The 21,574-nt window shown below is 28.4% G+C and overlaps 2 protein-coding genes across 2 annotated transcripts; one reads left to right on the forward strand and one right to left on the reverse strand.

Annotated features, from left to right (window-relative positions):
- Nucleotides 1–10,198: 10,198 nt before the first annotated feature.
- LOC123296035 (YEATS domain-containing protein 4) lies at nt 10,199–14,833 on the forward strand. The gene is made up of 6 exons (XM_044877497.1): nt 10,199–10,349; nt 10,666–10,947; nt 11,026–11,236; nt 12,278–12,429; nt 13,531–13,701; nt 14,439–14,833. Exons 1-6 carry the CDS (start codon nt 10,302–10,304, stop codon nt 14,829–14,831), a joined length of 1,257 nt encoding a protein of 418 aa, XP_044733432.1. The 5' UTR covers nt 10,199–10,301; the 3' UTR covers nt 14,832–14,833.
- Nucleotides 14,834–16,403: 1,570 nt separating this feature from the next.
- Nucleotides 16,404–21,180, reverse strand: LOC123294973. Its single transcript, XM_044876163.1, has 4 exons — nt 21,056–21,180; nt 20,850–20,948; nt 19,455–20,040; nt 16,404–18,795 (listed from the first exon to the last, which is right to left on the reverse strand). The coding sequence occupies exons 2-4, from the start codon at nt 20,888–20,890 to the stop codon at nt 17,992–17,994; spliced, it is 1,431 nt and encodes a 476-aa protein (XP_044732098.1). The 5' UTR covers nt 20,891–20,948; nt 21,056–21,180; the 3' UTR covers nt 16,404–17,991.
- Nucleotides 21,181–21,574: the final 394 nt, after the last annotated feature.

The raw sequence follows: 21,574 nt of genomic DNA on the forward strand, positions 1-21,574 counted from the left end.
AACCGTAAGAGATAGAACAAAAGTTTAAATGTCAAATACGTTCCTTATAAAAAAATAAACAACTTTTGTTTGAAAATTTTTTTCGAAAACATCATTGTTTACTCGTGAGAGCGCAAATTAGGTGCAAATTATATAGTTTGAATTATATGGGAATATCAGTTAAGTGTGGTGTAACAGGTTGGCTGATAAGTCCCCGGTCTGACACATAGATGGCGTCGCTAGTATTAAATGCATATTATTTTTATATAGTACCAACCTTCAAATGATTCGTGTCAAAATTTGACGTCTGTAAGTCAATTAGTTTGTGAGATAGAGCGTCTTTTGTGAAGCAACTTTTGTTATTGTGAAAAAAATGGAAAAAATGGAATTTCGTGTTTTGATAAAATACTGTTTTCTGAAGGGAAAAAATACAGAGTCCGGAAACTCATTATCAAGCCAAGTTTTTGCTTCCACTGTATTTTTTCCCTTCAGAAAACAGTATTTTATCAAAACACGAAATTCCATTTTTTCCATTTTTTTCACAATAACAAAAGTTGCTTCACAAACTTACAGACGTCAAATTTTGACACGAATCATTTGAAGGTTGGTACTATATAAAAATAATATGCATTTAATACTAGCGACGCCATCTATGTGTCAGACCGGGGACTTATCAGCCAACCTATTATGTATGTACATTTGGCTATCTTTCCTTATATGACGTAAAAAAACAAACGATTGCATGATCAACACTGTCTTTACATGGTATTTCAACAATTAACTCAGTCAATTGTTTGTTTTCACTTGTTAAATATTTATTATGTAAATGATTGAACGCTTCTACTCATATAAAAGGTCCTAAACTCAGTACGAAAAATCTGTTGATTTAAATTAAACAACCTTAAAATAAGAAATTCATTGAAATTGATATCTTCATACTTTTATATTTTCAATTCGCAGAAACTTAAAAACGGAGAAAACTGTTATGTTTTCTTACAAAATCATGACCTTATTAAAATAAGATGAAAACCTATAAAATCTCAGCTGTTTCGTAGAATTGAAAACAAATGCATTTTGATTCATTCACAAATTTTCTTTCACTTTAGACATATGAGATAAGATAATAAAATTTTATTTCAAACTCGTTGGGGAGATAAATAAACAGTGTGGTCCATTTTAATCTATACACCTAAATATCTCGTTTTGCAGCTAACCAATCAGAAAATAACTTAGACAAAAGTTGCAGAGTTTGATGGAGGACGTCATGTTCTGTCATCAGATTGGACCTACTTCTTCGGGTTTCTTTAATAGCCAATTTAGATCCTTAACGGTAAGAGAGGTCCTTAATGCAATAACACTTTAAATTAGAAAGTTGATCCTCATAAAAAACAAACAATTTTTGTTCAAATAATATTTTCGAAAAACATAAGCTTTCGGAGTAAATTCCACTTAAAAATATGGCATTATTTAATCGAAAGAAACTACGCTTGAAGTTTATCTATAATTGTAGGTCAAAATAATGATGCTAGGAAAAAAATTTTGCCATAGGTGTTCATAAAATCACCTAATTAGTCCATTTCCGGTTGTCCGTCCGTACGTCCGTCCGTCTGTGGACACGATAACTCAAAAACGAAAAAATATATCGAGCTGAAATTTTTACAGCGTACTCAGGACGTAAAAAGTGAAGTTAAGTTCGTAAATGAGCATAATAGGTCAATTGGGTCTTGAGTCCGTAGGACCCATCTTGTAAACCGTTAGAGATAGAACAAAAGTTTAAATGTAAAAAATTTCCTTTTCAAAAATTAAACAACTTTTGTTTGAAACATTTTTTCGTAAACATCACTGTTTACCCGTGAGGGCGCCAATTAGGCGGAAATAGTATAATATGTACTATACTTGATTATCACTTATGTATGTATCACATGTTTGTATGTGTAATGTGATAAAGAAATCAACACTGACTATGCATGGTATTTCAACAATTAACTCAGTCAATTGTTTGTTTTCACTTGTTTTAAATTCCATTTCGTCAAAAAATGTTTTAAGCAAAAATTAGGATCTAAATTGTCTATTAAAGAAATCCGAAGAACTAGGTCAAATCTGGTATCAGAACATAATGTCCTCCATCAATCTCTGCAACTTTTGTTGAAGTAATTTTTTGTTTGGCTAACTACAAAACGAGATATTTAGGCGTATTGATTAAAATGGAACATCCTATATATACACTACACAGGTTACAAAAATTTAGTCCTAAACTCCCACTTGTTTAAAATCGACACTGATTTTGTTTTATTGAGTTTTGCACGTTTTTTCTTGACATGTCTACAAGCTATCACATTTTAAATTTCCTTCTGTAGGTATGATATGGATATCAGATAACACACAATACCGACATATCATGATACCAAAATATTGATATGACACGCCGACACGTCACAAACATTGACATGTTACCACTTAGTTACACAGCATATTCTTTATTTTTCAATTTTTTTTTTTCAAAATTCAATTAAAAATTTTATAAATATTTAGTTAAAATTTTATTTTATTTCTAACAAGCTGTTCTCGCAGTTTCGTTAGTGTGGTTTTACGAACCATTAAATTGATTCAGGGTTGCCAGATCACAAATTTTAATGGTAGATCTCATGCTCTTTTACCCACACGCCTTGTCGCTTTTTTTTTCATATAATCTACCGCTCTTTATGGATTTTCGCTAAGGTTGGCCACTTTTTTTGACTAAGATGATCGACTTGAGCGTCATTGTCATTAATTCGAATTCGGATTATTATAAAACAATAATAGGAAAGTTTTAATCATCAAGATTAATAGTTATCTACTACGGCTTGTAATAGGGTATTATCGTTAATCAAAAATAAATTATGAAATTTGAAAAAAGTTAAAATTTATGTAAAAATATACTTAAATATTCTGATTTCGAGTCATAAAATCACATTTTTCTTTTAAAATATTAAAATTAAAAATCGTAATTTTTAAACTTATTTCACGTGACCTAAAACTCGGGTAATCCCTGCTGTGAGGTCATATCGGTATGAGCCATAGACCTTAGTTGGTTCAGTATAGACAGCTGGGTATAATATATCCATAGATAATAAGTACTTATATTTATTATAATCAGATGTCTATGAATATATATCTGTCAAGCTTATTTGTATTATTTCGTATAATGATACCGATATTACGTCATCAAATTTTATGCCCGCGTTTTTGACAGTTTAAAAAAGGTTTAAAATTTAATTTAAGTTTTTGGCAAGAAAGCGTGTGTACTTTTCCGAAATAAATTTTTGGTGGCTTTTTATTAGCAAAATCAACATTTTGAGGTACTTTTTCAAAAATAATGAAATACCGTATTGTAGTCAATACCGTAGTTATATGTAAATTATGTATGAGTTAATTTGTAAGTAAATTTATATGTTATTAATATGTAAATATCGAAACTAATTAATAATAATTTTATAGTTAATTTAATAAATAGTTAACGATTATTAACTGGTAATTATAATTGGAAATCTGATAATATATATATACAATATTATATATACAGGATGTTACAAAAATTGCACGACTCTACATTTTCGAGTTATATACAATAAAACAATCATTGATTTTATCATTTATCATGGGTTTGTATTCCCAATACTCAACAATTAAAAGAATGGGATTCATATAACCATCAAAAAAGTATAAAAAAAATTATGGTGTGATTCACCAAAAATTATTACTTGATTACAAAACGCTAAAAATGCATATACGAAACACTAAAAAAAGTCAAAGTTCGAAAAATTTGAACATCAAAACGGATTTGAATGCGGTTTTCAAAATTTGATTCGTTAGAGCATCATGAAATTGATTTATAAGAAATTAAAATTATGCAATCATTTTATAATTGCATTTTAAATTAATCGTAAAAATACTAAATTCACAATTCGATTAATAGTGATGAAAATGGTTCCAAACTTGTTACTCAGGGGTTTTTTTGGTCGCTAAACACGAATATCGCGACAGAATCGGGCACCAAGTACCTAGTGCCTTGAGTACTCAGGGTTTCCCCCGCGTAACAAGTTTGGAATCATTTTCATTACTATTAATCGAATTGTGAATTTAGTACATTGACGCTTAATTTAAAATGCAATTATAAAATGCATATTTTTTTGCAATTTTCATATTTTATTTTCTTATAAATCAATTTAGATCACAAAATTTCATGACACTCTAACAAATTGAATGCAGAAAACCGCATTCAAATCCACCTTTCTGTGATTCGTTTGCGCGGCTAATACATTCTAGGTCCCAAGTAAATCTTCCAACACTCATGCTATTATACTATAAATCATGAACAAGCATTTAATATATTACGAAAAAAATTATATTTGAGTAAAATAATTTTAGCATAACTTTTTTCTTAAAATTCTTTAGAATTACTTGTAATTTTCAGAGGAAGGCTGCTCGTTGCTGGGCAACTTGGCAAATATTTTATAAACTTCCTTCAAGAGGCGCCCGTAGTACTCTCATAAATCAGAATGGCAACTGTCTAGGTATGTTAAATATGTGCAGAACTATCATCTGGAGGAAACTTAATCGAAAAAGTCTAAAAATAGCCTTAAAATTTGAGGCATATGCTAGGTATCTGCCAAACTTAAAAAAAGCTAAAATGTATGAAAATGTATTAATTTGATTAATACTTGTATCGTATGTGTTGATATCTCGAAAGCAATTAATTTTTTTGTCTGTAATTACAATAACAATAAGTTTTTTAACACTAATTACAAAAGAAAACGATTTTGATGATTTTGATGCATGACAAAATAATTTGGGTAATTTTTTGTTTTTTTGGATTTTAGATTTTTTGTTCTTTTTCTAGGTTTGTATAAGAATGTGATAATTGAAAAATCTACGATTTAGAAACCAAGTAAGAAAAATATAACAGAAAAACTGATATAGTTAAACATTCAAATAATCTCTTTCTTTAACAAATAAAAATATATTATAAATTAAAACTGCAAATCATTTGCATATGAGCAAAGGAAATTTGAATAATACCTACTTCAAAATAAAAACATCAAATTTATTTTTAATATTTCAACAAGTGTAGCAATTTTTATTCTATTACACCATAATAAAAGAAGCTACAAAAATAAATCACGCAATAATAATAAAAACTATACAGAAAACACACACCACATGAAAACTAGAGCACAAAATATTAAAAAATTACAATTACAATAAGGAATATACATTTTATTTAAAAAAATAATTATAGCAATAAATAACTTTTTATATATTTAAAAACAAAGTAAATACCATTTTTAAAATAATTAATTTTAATAATTAAACAACCACACACAAAAAAATTCAATAATATTTTTCTGCCATAAAAAAAATTTATTAAATATTTAAAAGCGGTACAAATTGTTGCAAGACATGCATTTATCAAAAAAAAAAAAACTTGAACCGAGCTTTAACTAAACATGATAACTTACTGTGTTGGAATTCGAATCATTTTTTTATTTTAGTTTAATTTTTCACAAAAATTTTCAAAAAAGCAACATTTAAAAGTATTAGTATCACAGCGTGTATTTAAAAAATCACTTGAATCGCTTTCAAAAACTTTCAAAAAATCACATTCACTTTTTTCCACCAATCACCTAAACCAAAATTTGTTTTAAACATAAGTTTAAATTTAAAAAATACTAATTTCAATTAAAATTAAATTTTTCTCCATGTTTGAAAGTGTTTCTAAAAAAAACATTTTTATTTAAAAAGTTTATGATCTACTTTAATTTTTTTAGGACAAACTCATCTAAGGTACAAGGATACTAATTAAAGGAAAATTAATTTGCAGTAAAAAATAATACAATTCAAGTGCTTGAAGGGTATAAATTTTATAGTCATATACCTTGGAGGTAAAGGGGTAGTGAGAAGTTCCTTTTCAATATCGCGCATCGCGCCAAGAATTGACATATCACAAACGTCAGAAGTTTCAGACAGTGGTATACCACAAGGAGATGACGTATGAAGATGACGGCCATCGGCAATTCGCCGAGGTCGTGGCGAACCTTTTACTGTGTACAGGATCACGAGACACGTATACAATTTTCTTTTTTTTAAATAAATAACAACAATAAATTTATTTGTTGGATGTAATGAAAAACTTTGTAAGACGTGTTCGTATACAGTAGGTACGACGCGACGCTTTCACACTGACTGTCGAATTATAAAGTTATCCTCATGGCTATGTTGTCAGTATTTGCGCACAACTTACACGTTGCTAGGAAACATGCTGTTTTTACCTGTGATATAATAATGTTTGTAGTTTTTCACTTAATCATACTGTAAATGAACCCTTTATTTTAGGAAATGTCATTCGGTAGTTTACTTACTTATCAATTGTTCACATGCGATCGCGTTCCACATGCTTTATTACTTCTTTCAATTTATTTTAGATATTCGAGAAAATTTCTATTTTAAGAAATCTACAACTTTTTTACGACAAGTACAAGAAATAGAGAACAATAGAGATTTAGCTCAAAAATTTTAGGGACCCGCTGAAAATAATTATAGATAGTTAAAAGGTTATTAAAAAATAAATAAAAATTGCTGTCACTTGGAGCTTTTGAAAAATCAGGAAATTGAAAATTAAAATTAAAAAAACAGTTTTCCTGAAACTATTTGAAAACTATACTTTGGGAAAAAAATTTTAAATGGCATAATTCTGCATATTTTTATTTTATTCAACTTTTTAGCAACAAAATTGGCTGAGTTATGCTACTTTTTACGAGACTACTTTTATGTTATTACAATTAAAAGCTGATATGAGCAAAACACCAAATATTGTCTTTTCGTTCATGTAAAAGTATTACTAAGGCACCACACTTTTTCGATAATATGCTCATATCAGCTTATAATTATAATAACGTCCAAAAACGTACTTATCATCGAAAGTAACATAGCTCAGCCAATTTTGATTATAGAATGTCGTAAAACGATTAAAAATGTGCAGACTTACATCAGTTGCAGCATTAACATTTAACTTTTTAAGTTTTTTTAGAAACTTTTCTTTTCATTTTCCATTTCCCAATTTTCCAAAATATCGACATGAAAAAATACTTAACCTATTATTTTACACCCTTTCAACAATCAAATTTTCAATGCGAATTGTAAAATTTTTAAGCTCAGAAGTTAATCAGTTCTCCATTGCTTGTGCTATAAAGTTATAAAACCAGTTTGACATTTTGTATATGAAGAAAATTAGGAAATGCATTTTTTGATTTCCTCGCAAGTAATGTGAGGTTTTAAAGGGCTCTTGTCAAAAATTTGAACGTCTTAATTTTTTTAATTTTTATAAAACAAAACCATAAAGATATTTTCGGAATTTCTTAAACAGATTCTTCTAGACTTCTTATGAAATCTGTTCTCTTAAACAATTATGTATATTAATAAGACTCATAAAGATGAAGTTTTAAGGTTGACATAATACGCATCCAATATAACCAAATATTGTTAGCTTGTGCTGAAAGCAGAAAAAGCATTGCAACATTGCTTAATAGTCTCGTAATATTCGTCAAAAACTCACAAATTTTTCGAATTCTTAAGTAGTCCCTAAGATACCCAGAATCGAAAGTTACATTTACACTCGAGAAAGGCTGCTAGATGCATACCTTTAGCCTTTTTAATATGTTTGATCTTAATATTCAATACACACGTAAATAATGCTCAAAAATCTTTCGGATTATAATGTATTATAGTTAAACCATGAGCTTAAACTATTATAAGCTCTGGTTACAGCCTTTTATAACCTCTTAAACTAGATATTACAATTTAATCTAGAATGGCTACGGTACTAATAAGTACCGTTTTTTAATCTTTTCAGGATCACGTTAATAATTGATTTTGATATAGGTGTTAAATAAGCTCATATTATTATAGCCTTTTTTAGCCTCTAAAAATCTTTATTACAATTACATTAGTCTTTGTAGAATCACGTTAATAATTGATTTGTATATAGGTTAAATTCAGAAAAAATATCAAAAATATTCAGCCATCTTATATACTACAGTGCAACCTTAATATAACGAACCTCAATATAACGATTTCCTCGATTTAACGAATTTTTCGTAATCCCCTTGAATTGTCCATAAGAGTCAATATAAAATATACCTCTACATTACGAATATTCTTTGCGTACAACCTCTATATAACGAATTTTCAACTATCAAGAAATAGTATAAATACATAGCAAATACATATACATATGTAGTAATTTGATAAAAATGTGTTATCATTTATTAGTATAAGTACGTAATACATATTGAGGTGAATAAAACTATTCTTTTACCTCTTTATAACGAATTTTAGACCAATCTAACCTCAACATAACGAACCTCAGTTCAACGAATTACTTGATATAACGAATATTTACTGGTTTCCTTCAGATTCGTTATATCGAGGTTGCACTGTATTTCTGTATCTAGTTTATCTGTTACTCCGCGAGATCTTCTTTATTCCTTTATCAATTTCCATGATTTATCCCTCATTTTAAAACTTGTCGTGCTGGCTAATAACAAAAACTAGATCCTCGGTCTAAAAATGTACCGCACCGATTTGATTTTTAAGATAAAATTTTGTTCATTATGTAATTTGTATATCATATCTGTAATAAAATTGCCTATACATAATAAAATACTGTGGATATTTTGTGTTACTTATTATTTCTGTAGTCTGTTGTTAGCCACGGGAACCGCACTGCAAAATTCAGCACATTTCGAATAGTTTTACATATTTATTATAAAGACATATTATACAGATAAAAATAAAATAAGTATCTAGCACCCTTTCGAAAAAAATTCGATAGACATGCATTTGTCGGCTCTTTTCGGGCGAATATTACTGGACTATAAATTTCTTATTATACATAAGCATTATTATATATATTATATATTATACAGAAAAAAACTAAAGTTACTAATTCTACAGTCTATTTGATCTACAAAGATTAAAAGCATTAATTTATTTATCAATTAAATTTACTGAATTTACTACGGTTTAGCATCCGGCCATTTTTTTACATTTACAAGAAAAAATTCGTTTACCGGTACAATGTTGTGGAAATGTTAGTTTAACCTGTGTTCATCGGTGGAGCTGTTTTTCAAAAAATTCACTATTTATCGAGTAAGTAAGTTAATTGCTGTTATCTCCATGTATCGAAAAAAATAACATTACCATTTACAAATCGCTACTAAACCTACAGATTGGATGTTCAGGATATAAACAAAAATATGTGAAAATAAACAATTGACTGAGCTAATTGTTAAAATATCCTGTATAGACAATGTTGAATTTATCTTTAATGAATTAGAAAAGTTCAAGAAATCTACAAATTGCGGCCTCACGGCCGCTATTTGTTCTATAGTTTTCGAAAATTTGCAGTATTTTCTAGAAAATATTTTTTGTTTCATCAATATATTTCTAAGCGTTACAACGTTGAAATATATTTATATATACAGGACATAAAAACAAAAACTATTAAAGAGAGAACTGTTTTACAGAAAATGTTTAAAAGGAACATGTTTAAAGTAAACCTGTAGGAATATAAAATAAACCCTTGAGGAATCTGTTTAAAGTATATCATTCGATTATATATACGATTTAATCATTTTTGAAAAAGTTACGAAAACAATTAGAAGACTAAAATGTAAAAAATTAAATAACCATAAAAATCTCAAAATTTCATGAAAAGTCGTACGAGCGCCTCCAAAAATATTTCTTGATTTTCGCTTAATATTGAAACATTTTATATTAAATCATGAATACATTAGTTAACACTTTTAATTTTGTTAATTAGCATTTATTACATAAGTTACATATAATATAAAAAAAATTAATCTACAACGTCTACAACGAATCATAATATTACGAAAATTTACCTTGGAAATTGAAACTTAATTTTCCATACCATCACTAACTAGTAACTACACAAATATTTCCAAAATTATTTTAAATAAATTGTTTTCGTTTCAAAAGAATTTGATTCGAATTATTTGAAAAACTCAACAATTGGATCAAAGGACAATAAATGTTTGAACCATTCTGTAATTGTTTACTCCATCTGTAATTGAATGTTGGAACTAGTTGCGCATAACATTCGCTCAATGGGTTAGTTAGTTTCTTATTTTCTATATTTTGTAAACAATAATTTGACATTTAAATGCCGTATAACCTATGAAAATTGTTTAAAACAGTAATCTTAAATTTAGAAAATATTAAGTTAAAAATTCTTAAGGCACATTAAATTGAGTGGAAATAAGATGAGCTTGCCGACAGATTTTGGTCCAGATTCCGGAGGTCGTATGAAAGTAAGTCAACCCTTTAGGTAGAAAAAATGTTGAAGAAGTGACGAACGAAGCATCAGTAAATAGTAACGATCCGATACGATCCACACTGAAGTAATAAGCCAAACATGTTTATAGTGTGCCAAAAATCGCGTGTATAACTATAAGCTCGGACAGAATTATTGGCCAGATTTCGACCATAAATTATATAACATATATGCGACATTTGTCACTTATAAACATGTTTTGGCCTTTATTGATAAATCCTGTATACTTAATTTCAAAGCTTTTGTCGCTTCGCTACCGAAAGTGCTTTAGTAACATATATAATTTTTAATAGGGAGTGTGTATTGTGAAACCAATTGTTTATGGAAATATAGCTCGATATTTCGGTAAAAAACGGGAGGAAGATGGCCATACCCACAAATGGACAGTTTATGTTAAGCCGTATAACAATGAAGACATGTCAACTTACGTGAAAAAAGTTCATTTTAAATTGCATGAAAGTTACGCTAATCCTAATAGAATCTCTACAAAACCACCATATGAAGTATCGGAAACTGGTTGGGGTGAATTTGAAATTGTCATTAAAATTTATTTTCATGATCCCAATGAAAGACCCGTAAGTGTATAATTCCAATAATTATTTTAAAATTACCAAAATTTATATACTTTCCTTATACTTTCACTGTTGTTTTAGACAACGATGTATCATATTTTGAAACTATTCCATACATCTAACAGAGAAGCTGGTAGCAATGTTCCAATAAACTTGATAGCGGACGCAACGAAAGGTTTAGTGTCTGAATCGTATGATGAAATTGTTTTTCAAGATCCAACACAATTAATGCAACATTTACTGACGAATACAAAGCCTATATCACTAAATCAATGGAAACATGAAAGTAATTGTAAGTAATACATTTTGTAATTATATCCAAGTTCGCTGTTTTGGATACGTTTTCTATGATTTTTACTTTATCGCATTGGGAACTAATTTCGTGAATACAACGGAAACGTGTAACAAGTAAAGATATGATGCTATTTCTTTTTAGTTCAATTTTTGTGTAACAATAAATATTCATCCTTAAAAAATGGCTGCGAAGGAAAATATTTTAATTATTCCAAAAATTTTTAGAACAGATGCGCGTTTGTTAAACTTACGCTACTTAGTTATAGTCACTTATAACATTATCGGGTAACCTAGCAGATAGTAAGCCTTACCAAGATAATATTTGAAATGAGTATAATTTTGAAACTACCTGGCTAAATACTTATTCCCAAAAAAAAAAACTTTTAACAAAAAGAAAACCGACTTCAAAAGATAAATTTTATTGTTATTTTTGGATCAGTGTCAGCCAAGTTAATGTAGCAAACTGTTCTGTCAGAGTTGTTTCCTTGGCTGACACCGACTCCAAAAATAACAATAATTTTAACTACATTATATTATCGTTATTTTTTACTTTTTAGTGCATATTAATTTATTTTGGAAAAATTCATCTTTTGAAGTCGGTTATCTTTTTGTTAAAAGTTTTTTTTATTTTGTGATTTTTAGTGAATCTGAAGTGCACTAATTTATCACTAAAAAAGAATCATCGAAATCGGTTAGCGTGATATTGAGTTATTCGTCCTCTTGTCGCGCATACTTAATGCAAATTTAAGACTTTTATGATTTTCTCATGGACGCCGTTATCAGAACTCGATTAAAATGAAATGGGACCACACGGGAAGCACTACCTTTCAAATAGATAAAGAATCATCAAAATCGGTTCACTCAGTCGAAAGTTCTGAGGTAACAAACAAACAAACAAAAATACAGTCGAATTGATAACCTCCTCCTTTTTTGTTTGAAGTCTATTAAAAATTATATTGACTTTTTTCCCTTATTTCATTGAATATTAAATTTTAAATTATTAAACTATTTATATAATTTGAAATTTTTATCTTTACAGTTGAAGAAAAAAAAGAAACAACTCTGAAGAATATTTTAGAGGCGAAAGGAAAAATAAGGGCTTCGAATGCTCAACTAAAAGAGCGTTTAAAAATATTTAAAGAAACTATATCCAAATTCAAAAGTGAAATTGAAAAAACACAAAATAATCAAGTTGGAGTGCTAACTATTAGTTAAAATATTTTTTAAATAACAAAAACAAAATTTGTTAATTTGATGGATTGAATTGACATTAATAAATTTTTTTATAAATATTTTTATATGGTCTCGTTTTAATCTTGTTTTATATTGATTGTAATTATGAAGAGAAACACAAATAGAATTTCAAAATTTCAGACTTCAAAATTCCATATGCGTGTTGCTACACCAGTAAGAATTATGCCTTTTTTTAATTAAAAGAAATACATTGTCAAGAAGACTGAAACTTGAGACTTGCTTGCCGCGTCTACGATCAAGAAAATTATATAATTTATTGTTAATTTTTTTCTAAATTTACGTTAGGCGTCATAGTTTGTCTCGCCATCAAAAAATGTAACGGTTTGATATCAACCATCTTAGAACGACAATTAACGGCAGAAGTATATCAATTCGATATATTTTCTGTTAGCATATGAAGCACTAATAAATCGTACCCAAACTAACTTCTAACTTGATCAGTGGCAACAATTTGGGAGCAATAGGTAAATTGCACCTATTACAAGGAATAACAAATTTAGGCTCATGTGATATATCGGTAACTATTCACCGAATCGTTAGACGAACACGACTTTTGTATTTTTTAGAAAAATATAAGAAAACATATACACCGCATGCCCACGCCTAAAAAACATTGTGATTACCTCACTGTTGAGACATTGCATATGCGTTGTTTCTGAACTGTTGGAAACTTCTTACATAAGAAAACTCTAGGTAGTAAAACAATAAGAAAATTTCAATTTCCTATTTTTCAACACCGTTTTATTGATATCGGAGAAAATGACTTTTCTATTTGTTATTGGATTACCATCAATTTCAAGCTTGTGAGCGAAATCATAAATTTTTCGAGTACCGTGAAAAAGAACGCCCCGTTACCGAGAATTTCCTTATGAAAAGAACACATATAACACTCAATGAAGAGGTAATTTTCAAACATTTTTAATAATCGACCTCTACTCTTATATCAAAATCTGAAACAAAAAAATTCGGAAGTTCTATTTTTTATTCATTTCCAATGAATATTATTTATATTTTAACTGGTCAAAATAAAATTTCTAGCAAGTTCACTGTTATTCAAAAGGTGTGAAAATTGGAAATTGGTTTGAAGATGAATGCAAATATGAAAAACATCAACATAAACATCGATCAATATATAATGCACATTTTTCTAGGCCAAATATGCAACCGATAGATTACACTGAAATGTATAAACCGAAATTCAAAGCACAGGTTAGTACACCTTGATTAAATTATAATCATATTAAAATTGTATCAACAGGGAGTCAAAATTCAAATTTTTCGTAAGTTTTTAAAAAAATCGCTCCTAAAAAGATTGGCCAGTACGGCTGCAGAATGAAAAGTTACTCATTTTAATGAGAATCAAAGTATCTTCAAAACTTATTAAAATATAATATGGCGAAGAGCCCTACCGATTGCGTGGTGAAAGGAAAGCGCAAACTACTATTTGTACATATTTCCAGCGAAAATAATAAATGAAAATATTATCGGAGTCCATAGTTCTTAGTCTAAAAAATTAATGAGTTCACCGATTATAGTTTTTAATTTATGTAATAAATTATAATCTGTCTCACGACCCTAGCAAAGAGTTAACTTTTTTTCGAAAAGGATGAGTCAAAACGTTTGACGTGTCAATTACAAAAAAAAAACTTTCAAGTACAGTCAAATTGTTACAAAAATCTCCTATTTCAATAATATAGGTCATGAAATGTATTTAACACATGCATGTATTTCCTACATTTCATGGCCTTAGTTTTTCTTTAAGAAATGTTGACATTATAATAACACTGTTTAAGTTCAGATTAGGCGAAATTTCCACAAAAGGTTCTCACAAAAATTCATTATCGTTTTGATAAATGTAACACTGCCACCATATTAAAATTTTTACTGTAATAGTCCGTATTCCCCAAAAAGAAATGTAACGAATTACATTTAAAAAATATTTATAGGGTCTAGGATCACATACTTTAATGTGGAATGGTGAAGAATTTTTACAAAACTTTGCAACCACATATGACCTTACCTACAGACATTTTAAAAAAGGATTAAGCGGACCCATTCCAAAAAGGAAGCGAATTGAACTCACAGAAAATTTTGGAAATATAACTAAATACGATGATGAAATAAGTTCTTCATTTAAACATTGGGAATACAATCAAGATAATCGACATTTCAGTGAATATGGAAATGAGTATCTTCCTCCAAAACCTACCGATTACGTAAAATCACCATTTCGTAGATCGAATAAACTTTTAGGAAATAAATTTTCATTAACTAAAATACAAATGAAACCAATAAAAACACCGATAATTGAATTACCAAAAACTTGTGTTGGTAAATAAAATTTGACCACAACTAACAATCGAATGTAGGTTTGATTTTAAATGAAAACAATGGGAAAGATTTTGAAAACGTAGTTTGTTCAAAATTTAAAAAAATAAGCTGCTAATTTGCTACTAGCAGTTTCGTACATCAAATTATAATAGACGATAAATTTATCGTTTTTCCCTGCAAGTTTGCTAATAAAATATCTTCATGGTATTCTCCTATGAATGGTTAAGTTCAAAAAAACTCGTTGGGAATATTTTGGAAATATTTTGGTTGTAGACAAACTGCGTTTTGAAAGTCTGTCCCTTAGTTAATTGTGTATTGAAACTATCAATATATATTTAAAAAGATTTTTTTTTTGAACACTTGTAGGTTTAATTACAATATTTTTATAAATTTTAAGCAACAATATAAAAAAAATACTTTTTTTTATTACAAAAGTGATTTTAAACTAAATATGAATGTAGAATTTGTTCGAGGTATTTTATACAATAATTTAAAATATAAATGAAATGATTTAAATTCTTTAACTTTATTTAAAAATGATGTAAATTTAATTATTTTGAACAAATGCCAATATTAATTTAAAATACTAAACTTGAGTTAGTTGAGCTCCCTCAATAGATTTATGTATCAATATCAACAAACAATCGAGGTATACTAAAAAAACCATTCTCCTAATTGGCTTGCCCGAGTAAGATATATATATTGCACTTTTTTTTAATTTATGATCATAAAAATTCTACTTCATATGAGAAAAATCGACTTTATTCAATAATTTTGAATTTTCAAATTTTAGGTGGCGATTTAAAACTCGAAAATATTCCTTGATCATTCTTGAAATCTAATACGGCTTGTTCAGCAGAAATAGACACAACTGTTGATCGAATAAAAGCACGCGCAATAAAACCATGCTGAATAAGCAAAACTATTTATGCTGAATAAGTCCATAGTTATGACAAATGACAAAAATACTCTTGGCGGTAATTTTTTATATTGTTTATTCAAAAATTTTTGTTTTTAACTATACCCGTGTTAAAAAAAACATATTAGATTAGATTTAATCCTAATCTAAAAAATCTAATTTAACGTCGTTCCGAAAAAACTAATTCGTATTTAAATCCACTCAAAGCTTTAAATCGAAATGAATGAATTTAAATCGGATTCAATCGGAAATCGAGATTTTGTCATAATGATATTTCTAGTATGCTCGCCACCTTAAATGTTTTTTAGTCCTTATACTTTTAATAATATCAGACCGAGCGCACATCGGTCACATTTTGGTACAAAAACAAACCTAATATAAAATTGTATGATTCTACTATAAGATGCATAATAATACACTAAATTACTACGGAAACCTTCATTTTATAAAAAAAATTAGACAATGAGTTATGTGATATAATAATTAAAATTGAATAAAAACCCAAACAGATATCAAGAAATTTTCGTCCTTTGAATTCTATCACTACTCCAGTAAATATGAAAATTTGCATGTGTAAGGAATTTTCAGATTCCACAGGCTCAATTAAAGTTAGATACAAAAATAGAAAATGTTTTAATATTCTACATAATATAATGCCCCCTTTATTAAAAATAAATATTTTTTAAATTAGGTAATTTAATCTTTTTATTAATTCGAAGAATTGTGAATGACAAACGACAAATGTGCCATTTATCAACCAATTTTTTATAAATAATTGTTTGTAGTCTTTAAAAAGCTCCGCCTCTTAAAAGTAAGCAATTTTTGTTTTATTTTCTTCACAAACTCTAGTCATTTCCTTAATTCTTGTAATTCAAATAAATAGTTATTGCAACACATTGAAACTTTGTCTAAGTCTCTTATGTAAAATACATGCGTTAAAAAGTCTAAATTGAATGTGCGCTGCAGTCTTGTATTATTATTAGCAGTTAACATTTACCCAAAACACGGCGCCACATATTCGCTTATTGACGAATACCAAACACATTTTCACTTATTTATTATTCGCTATTTGCTTTATCCCAAATGTAATTCGCTATATTGACGCGGAATGCCGATTAAAACAAGGCAGGGCTGAGTATATAAATTTTATATAATTTAAAAAATAAATCTAAATTCATTAAGTAAAATTTCAATTCTCAGCACAAGCTTACTATAGGCGGCTAAAACAACGGACTCGTGTATTTGCCTTTTGAAATATTTTTAAGAAAAGTATTTGGCATCTACAATTATATGAGTAGCTTAGTGTTTGTCACCACGCGAATGTATAGCACGGTCTTAGCTGCCAGTTATTTGAATTTTAAAACAAATCAAAAATTATTAAATATAATATTAACAATTATCAAATAACATAAATTTTAATTTAACGTACTAAAATAAAAATAAGCAAAATAAATATTTACAATTCACACAATCTACCATAAACAACGACTCTGTGGAGTGTCCTTTCTTTAGGAACAATATAATTATCACTTGATTTGTTCATAATTATTACTGTGAGTAAATAAATAAAATCGAAAAAAAATCACAGTTTGATTAATTTTTCTGGCAATATTCTGTAGTTTTGGAAGTGATTACTTTTCGTCTTAGTTTCTATATATATACATCACAAGATAACTATTTTTAAAAGGAATTCACAAAGTTTTAAAATGGCAGTGTTTTTAACAGACTTATTACATGGCATAAACAGTGTGGCACAAAAATGAACGATATGATTTTATTTTTTAGAAACTGTTTTTTGAGCCGTCCGCAATTAAAAACAATATTTGCAATGAAATAGACAACAAATCTTTGGGTTCAATTAGTGATTAAAAAATTATCTAGCACCCAGCTGTAACTTCGAATATGACAAAGCTAAAATATTTTTATTTGGGGAAATTCTAAAAAATGCGGCATTTTTTATGGTGGCCACAAGATGACTATTCATGTTTATCTGTTATTTTGTTTAGAAAAATCATTTTATTAATCAAAATAACGATTCTATGTGCCACTCCAAATTTGCAATTTTCGTGGTGGTGGATGCGAATACAGAACAAATGTTCAAAATTTTTTTTCGGTTTAATAATCCTTGCATTTGTTATTCAATTACATTTGTATTAGATCAAAAATAAATATAATTATCGTTTTAATAAAAAGATAAAGTTATTGAAATCGTTCATTTTTATGCCAGCCTGTGCAAAAATATACAATTTTTAAATATTACTATGATACGCTGGTTCTGATCGTACCGATAATCGATCATCATACTGTGGTAAAAAAAATTTCGAATTAACTACAGACGTTCTAAAAGAATTTGTTGATTCTATAAGACTGTTTTGATCAGATTGTGAACTAAACCCACTACTTTGACTTGATGATCGGCTTAATGGTGTTAAGTTTTTAAATAATATTTGATCAGTTCTAAGTTTCGATGTTACAAATTCACACTGATCATGTTTCCAATAACCACCAGCAACCCACGATTCCTGAGAAACTTTTTGAAAACGAGTCGGTGATATCAGTACCGATTTTTTTACAAATATATCAGGAACTTGTTGAACACCATACTCCTTCTGTCGAAAATGTGGATTAACTTTATTATTTAAAATAAAATTTGCATTTGTACTTAATTTTAAATTTTTCAATGAATCACAATAAGTGTCAAGAGTATTTATTTCAACAGTATTTTTTGGTGATATTTTAATTAAATTATCAAATTTTAATGGTTCATTAAATAAGCTCTTAGATTCATTACTTAAAAATAAATTTTCGTTTGGTCGATGTAATAAATTATTCTGATTAAGATTATTAAAAAAGTTTATATTATTTTTATCAATACCATTATTAAATTCGAATGTCTTATTTGTATCTTTTGAAAATAAATTGCGTTTATTAATACGAATTTTTGAACTCTTTGGTGATGTATCTGTAATGTTTAAATTGTAGACTTTCACTTCTTGTTCAGACGTTAGAAGTATTTGAACAGCTAAAAATAATATCAATGTTGAACAAAGAACCTAAAAAACAAATATTTTAGAAATTAAAAACAAATTATAAGCCTTAATTCTTTTTACAAAAGTTGTAAGTTTTTTGAGCTTTTATCAGATTTGCTGACGATTAGTGAATGAACAAAATCACAAGGTTAACCAAAAAGCCAAAAAAATCCGCAGACCCCCTGTTATCTCAACCCCCGTTATAGGTATGGCCAACCCGCGAATCAATGAATGAGCGTAATCATGTTAAATAACCGTTAGATACACGATATTGTCCGAATATCCTTACCGAACATCAAAGGTAATTAATGAGAAGTATTTGAAATAAAATTTCAAAATTTCCTATTACCTAAATCAATTTTTTTTTTTATTATAACTAGTCATCATCAATATGAATTAGCTAATCGTAATTATTCTAAGAGATATGTTATTTGTCTCTAATTGTCACTCTCTAATGCTGCGATGCTGCATGAAAGCAAGTCTCAGTAGTATTTCTATTACTTGTGTCCATTTGAAAGGCTTGAGATACTATTTTTCTTGGTAGGAGAGTGAATTGTTGCTTCCAGGCACGTACATACTCTCAAGTGCCAATGAATCATTAAAATGAGCGAGACTCTTAATTGCTATTTTCATTCAGTCTATTATACATCGAAATTTACATTCAAAAATATTAATACACTTACCCGGCTTAGAATATTATCTTCAACCAAAGCTCTCTGTTCTTGTAGATATAAAGTACATCCCCAAAGTAAACATCCCAATAAATTCCGGAATCTGGCTACTCTTCCGTGAACAGACAAAATCATTTGTGTACAAATACCAAAAATAGGTACTAAATACATTGGTTTTGTAGATACAAACACACAAATAGATGCAAACATTTTTGATATTTGAGAAAATATTCCATCAAAATAGCTAGCCTGTGGAAATATTTCATCAAAATAGCTAGTTAACTTTAAAATATATTTCCAACTTTCCATTCCAGATAAATGATTAGAGATTCGAAGAACATCTTTTGTAATTATAGCAGTAGTTGTATTCATTTGTTGCAATAATGTACTATTCACTGCAATATTTTGTGTATTTAATATTGTTAATGTGAAATTAACGATTGAGATTCCAAATAACATTAATAAAAGTAATTGTTTTAATTGATACATGTTTACTGAACAATCGTTTATTGTTAAACTTATATTTGAAATATTTTCTAAATTATGGCTAATATTAATAGTACCATCCGATTGTAATGAATTTATTGGCACTGCGTCCCTGCAAAAATCAAGTCGTATTTTACTCAAAATATGAACATAAATTGATAACATGTTATCCAGTCAAATTAGTCCATAAAATATAAGTAAAGTTACAAAAATTCCCATAGAGCTAAAAATTGATATGAATGTTCAGAATACTATTGATTATCAATGAATTGTGAAAAGTCCCCATCAATCCCCCTTGTGCAAAAAATTTTATTGAGGGGGGAAGTTTGCAAAAATAGGGTTTTCGCATTTTACAGCAAAACGGTGAGTTTAACAGCAAAAATAGTTCAGACAAAAATTATAGATAATCTGATTCTGTACCAAATTTAATTTTTTCAATTCTTTGACCCGCTATATCATGAAAACGGCAGTACTTATGAAAAAAGGTGCAGAGACACATTTTGTAGCAAATTGAATGATCTAAAATTTTTGTCTAAAATATTTTTGCTGTTAAACTCACCGTTTTGCTGAAAAACGCGAAAAACCTATTTTTGCAAACTTCCCCCCTCAATAAAATTTTTTGCACAAGGGGGATTGATGGGGACTTTTCACAATTCATTTATAATAGTATTCTGAACATTCATACCAATTTTTAGCTCAATGGGAATTTTTGTAACCTTCAAAGTGTAATTTGACTGGATAAGTTATAATTAACATAGAGATACACGAAGTTAGTTAGTTTGAATTAGTTTGGTTTTCCGGATTTTTCTTAAGAAAATAAGACTAACAACCCTTAAATAATTACTAGTTGATTCGGGGTTATGTATTTCATATCAACTTTTTTTGGCGGGGTAATGTTTACTATTAGTATACCAAACATACCTTTTAATACTTTTCTTTACGAACGGTTTCTTGAAAAACATTTCCCAATAAGTTTCGAACAATCTAACATAAAACGGCAATGATTTTTTTCATTTTACGCTAAAAATGAATAATTAAATCGTTTTAAGTTGCACTTGATATTCATAGTATTTTATTATCAAACCTGCAGAAAACATTTGATAAACTCTCTTATAATAATAACTTACATATTAGTGATTAATTTTTCTACAAAACTGTGTTTTTATTTCAAAAATAATGCTTAAAATTTATTTTATTTCTTTCAAAGCATGTTCACTTCGTGGGGTAAGTGTAAGTAGTTGTTATTCTCTTTGAATTTTCAGCAAGATTGACTCACCGGTAAAGCTGTGTTTACATTTCTAAACTTGAAGTATTGAAGTTACTGTTATATTTACCTGTTTGAGTTACATACATTTCTACGAATATGAAACAGAATTTTATGTTGGTACAACTTGTTGTCGGAAGAAAGCATAAAGTATTGTACACAAGAACATAAGGACGTGAAACTCGAGTGAAGAGAGTAACAAGAAAAAAGGCTCCTATCTTGGAGAGGTCTAGTCCTCGGTCGTGGCGTACTTTGTACCGTGCGTCAGGCTGTCTTTTGTTTTCAATCAATTGAAAGTGTTTGAAAACAATTTCAATTTCAATATAGTTTATAGCACCCGTGGCTGAATTTACGGCGTCTATCTGGGTGGAGTCTAAGTGAT

The sequence above is a fragment of the Chrysoperla carnea genome, chromosome 3, assembly GCF_905475395.1.
Source record: "Chrysoperla carnea chromosome 3, inChrCarn1.1, whole genome shotgun sequence".
NCBI classification, from domain to species: domain Eukaryota; kingdom Metazoa; phylum Arthropoda; class Insecta; order Neuroptera; family Chrysopidae; genus Chrysoperla; species Chrysoperla carnea.

What these genes read in the sequence shown, in the direction of transcription:
- LOC123296035 (XM_044877497.1), top strand. Translation starts at nt 10,302, where the DNA reads ATGAGCTTGCCGACAGATTTTGGTCCAGATTCCGGAGGTCGTATGAAA. An exon ending in ATTCCGGAGGTCGTATGAAA is followed by an intron (nt 10,350 to 10,665) that starts GTAAGTCAACCC and finishes AATTTTTAATAG; the next exon opens with GGAGTGTGTATTGTGAAACC. An exon ending in ATGATCCCAATGAAAGACCC is followed by an intron (nt 10,948 to 11,025) that starts GTAAGTGTATAA and finishes CTGTTGTTTTAG; the next exon opens with ACAACGATGTATCATATTTT.
- LOC123294973 (XM_044876163.1), bottom strand. Translation starts at nt 20,890, where the DNA reads ATGTTTTTCAAGAAACCGTTCGTAAAGAAAAGTATTAAAAG. An exon ending in GTAAAGAAAAGTATTAAAAG is followed by an intron (nt 20,041 to 20,849) that starts GTATGTTTGGTA and finishes TGATTTTTGCAG; the next exon opens with GGACGCAGTGCCAATAAATT. An exon ending in AAGATAATATTCTAAGCCGG is followed by an intron (nt 18,796 to 19,454) that starts GTAAGTGTATTA and finishes TTTGTTTTTTAG; the next exon opens with GTTCTTTGTTCAACATTGAT.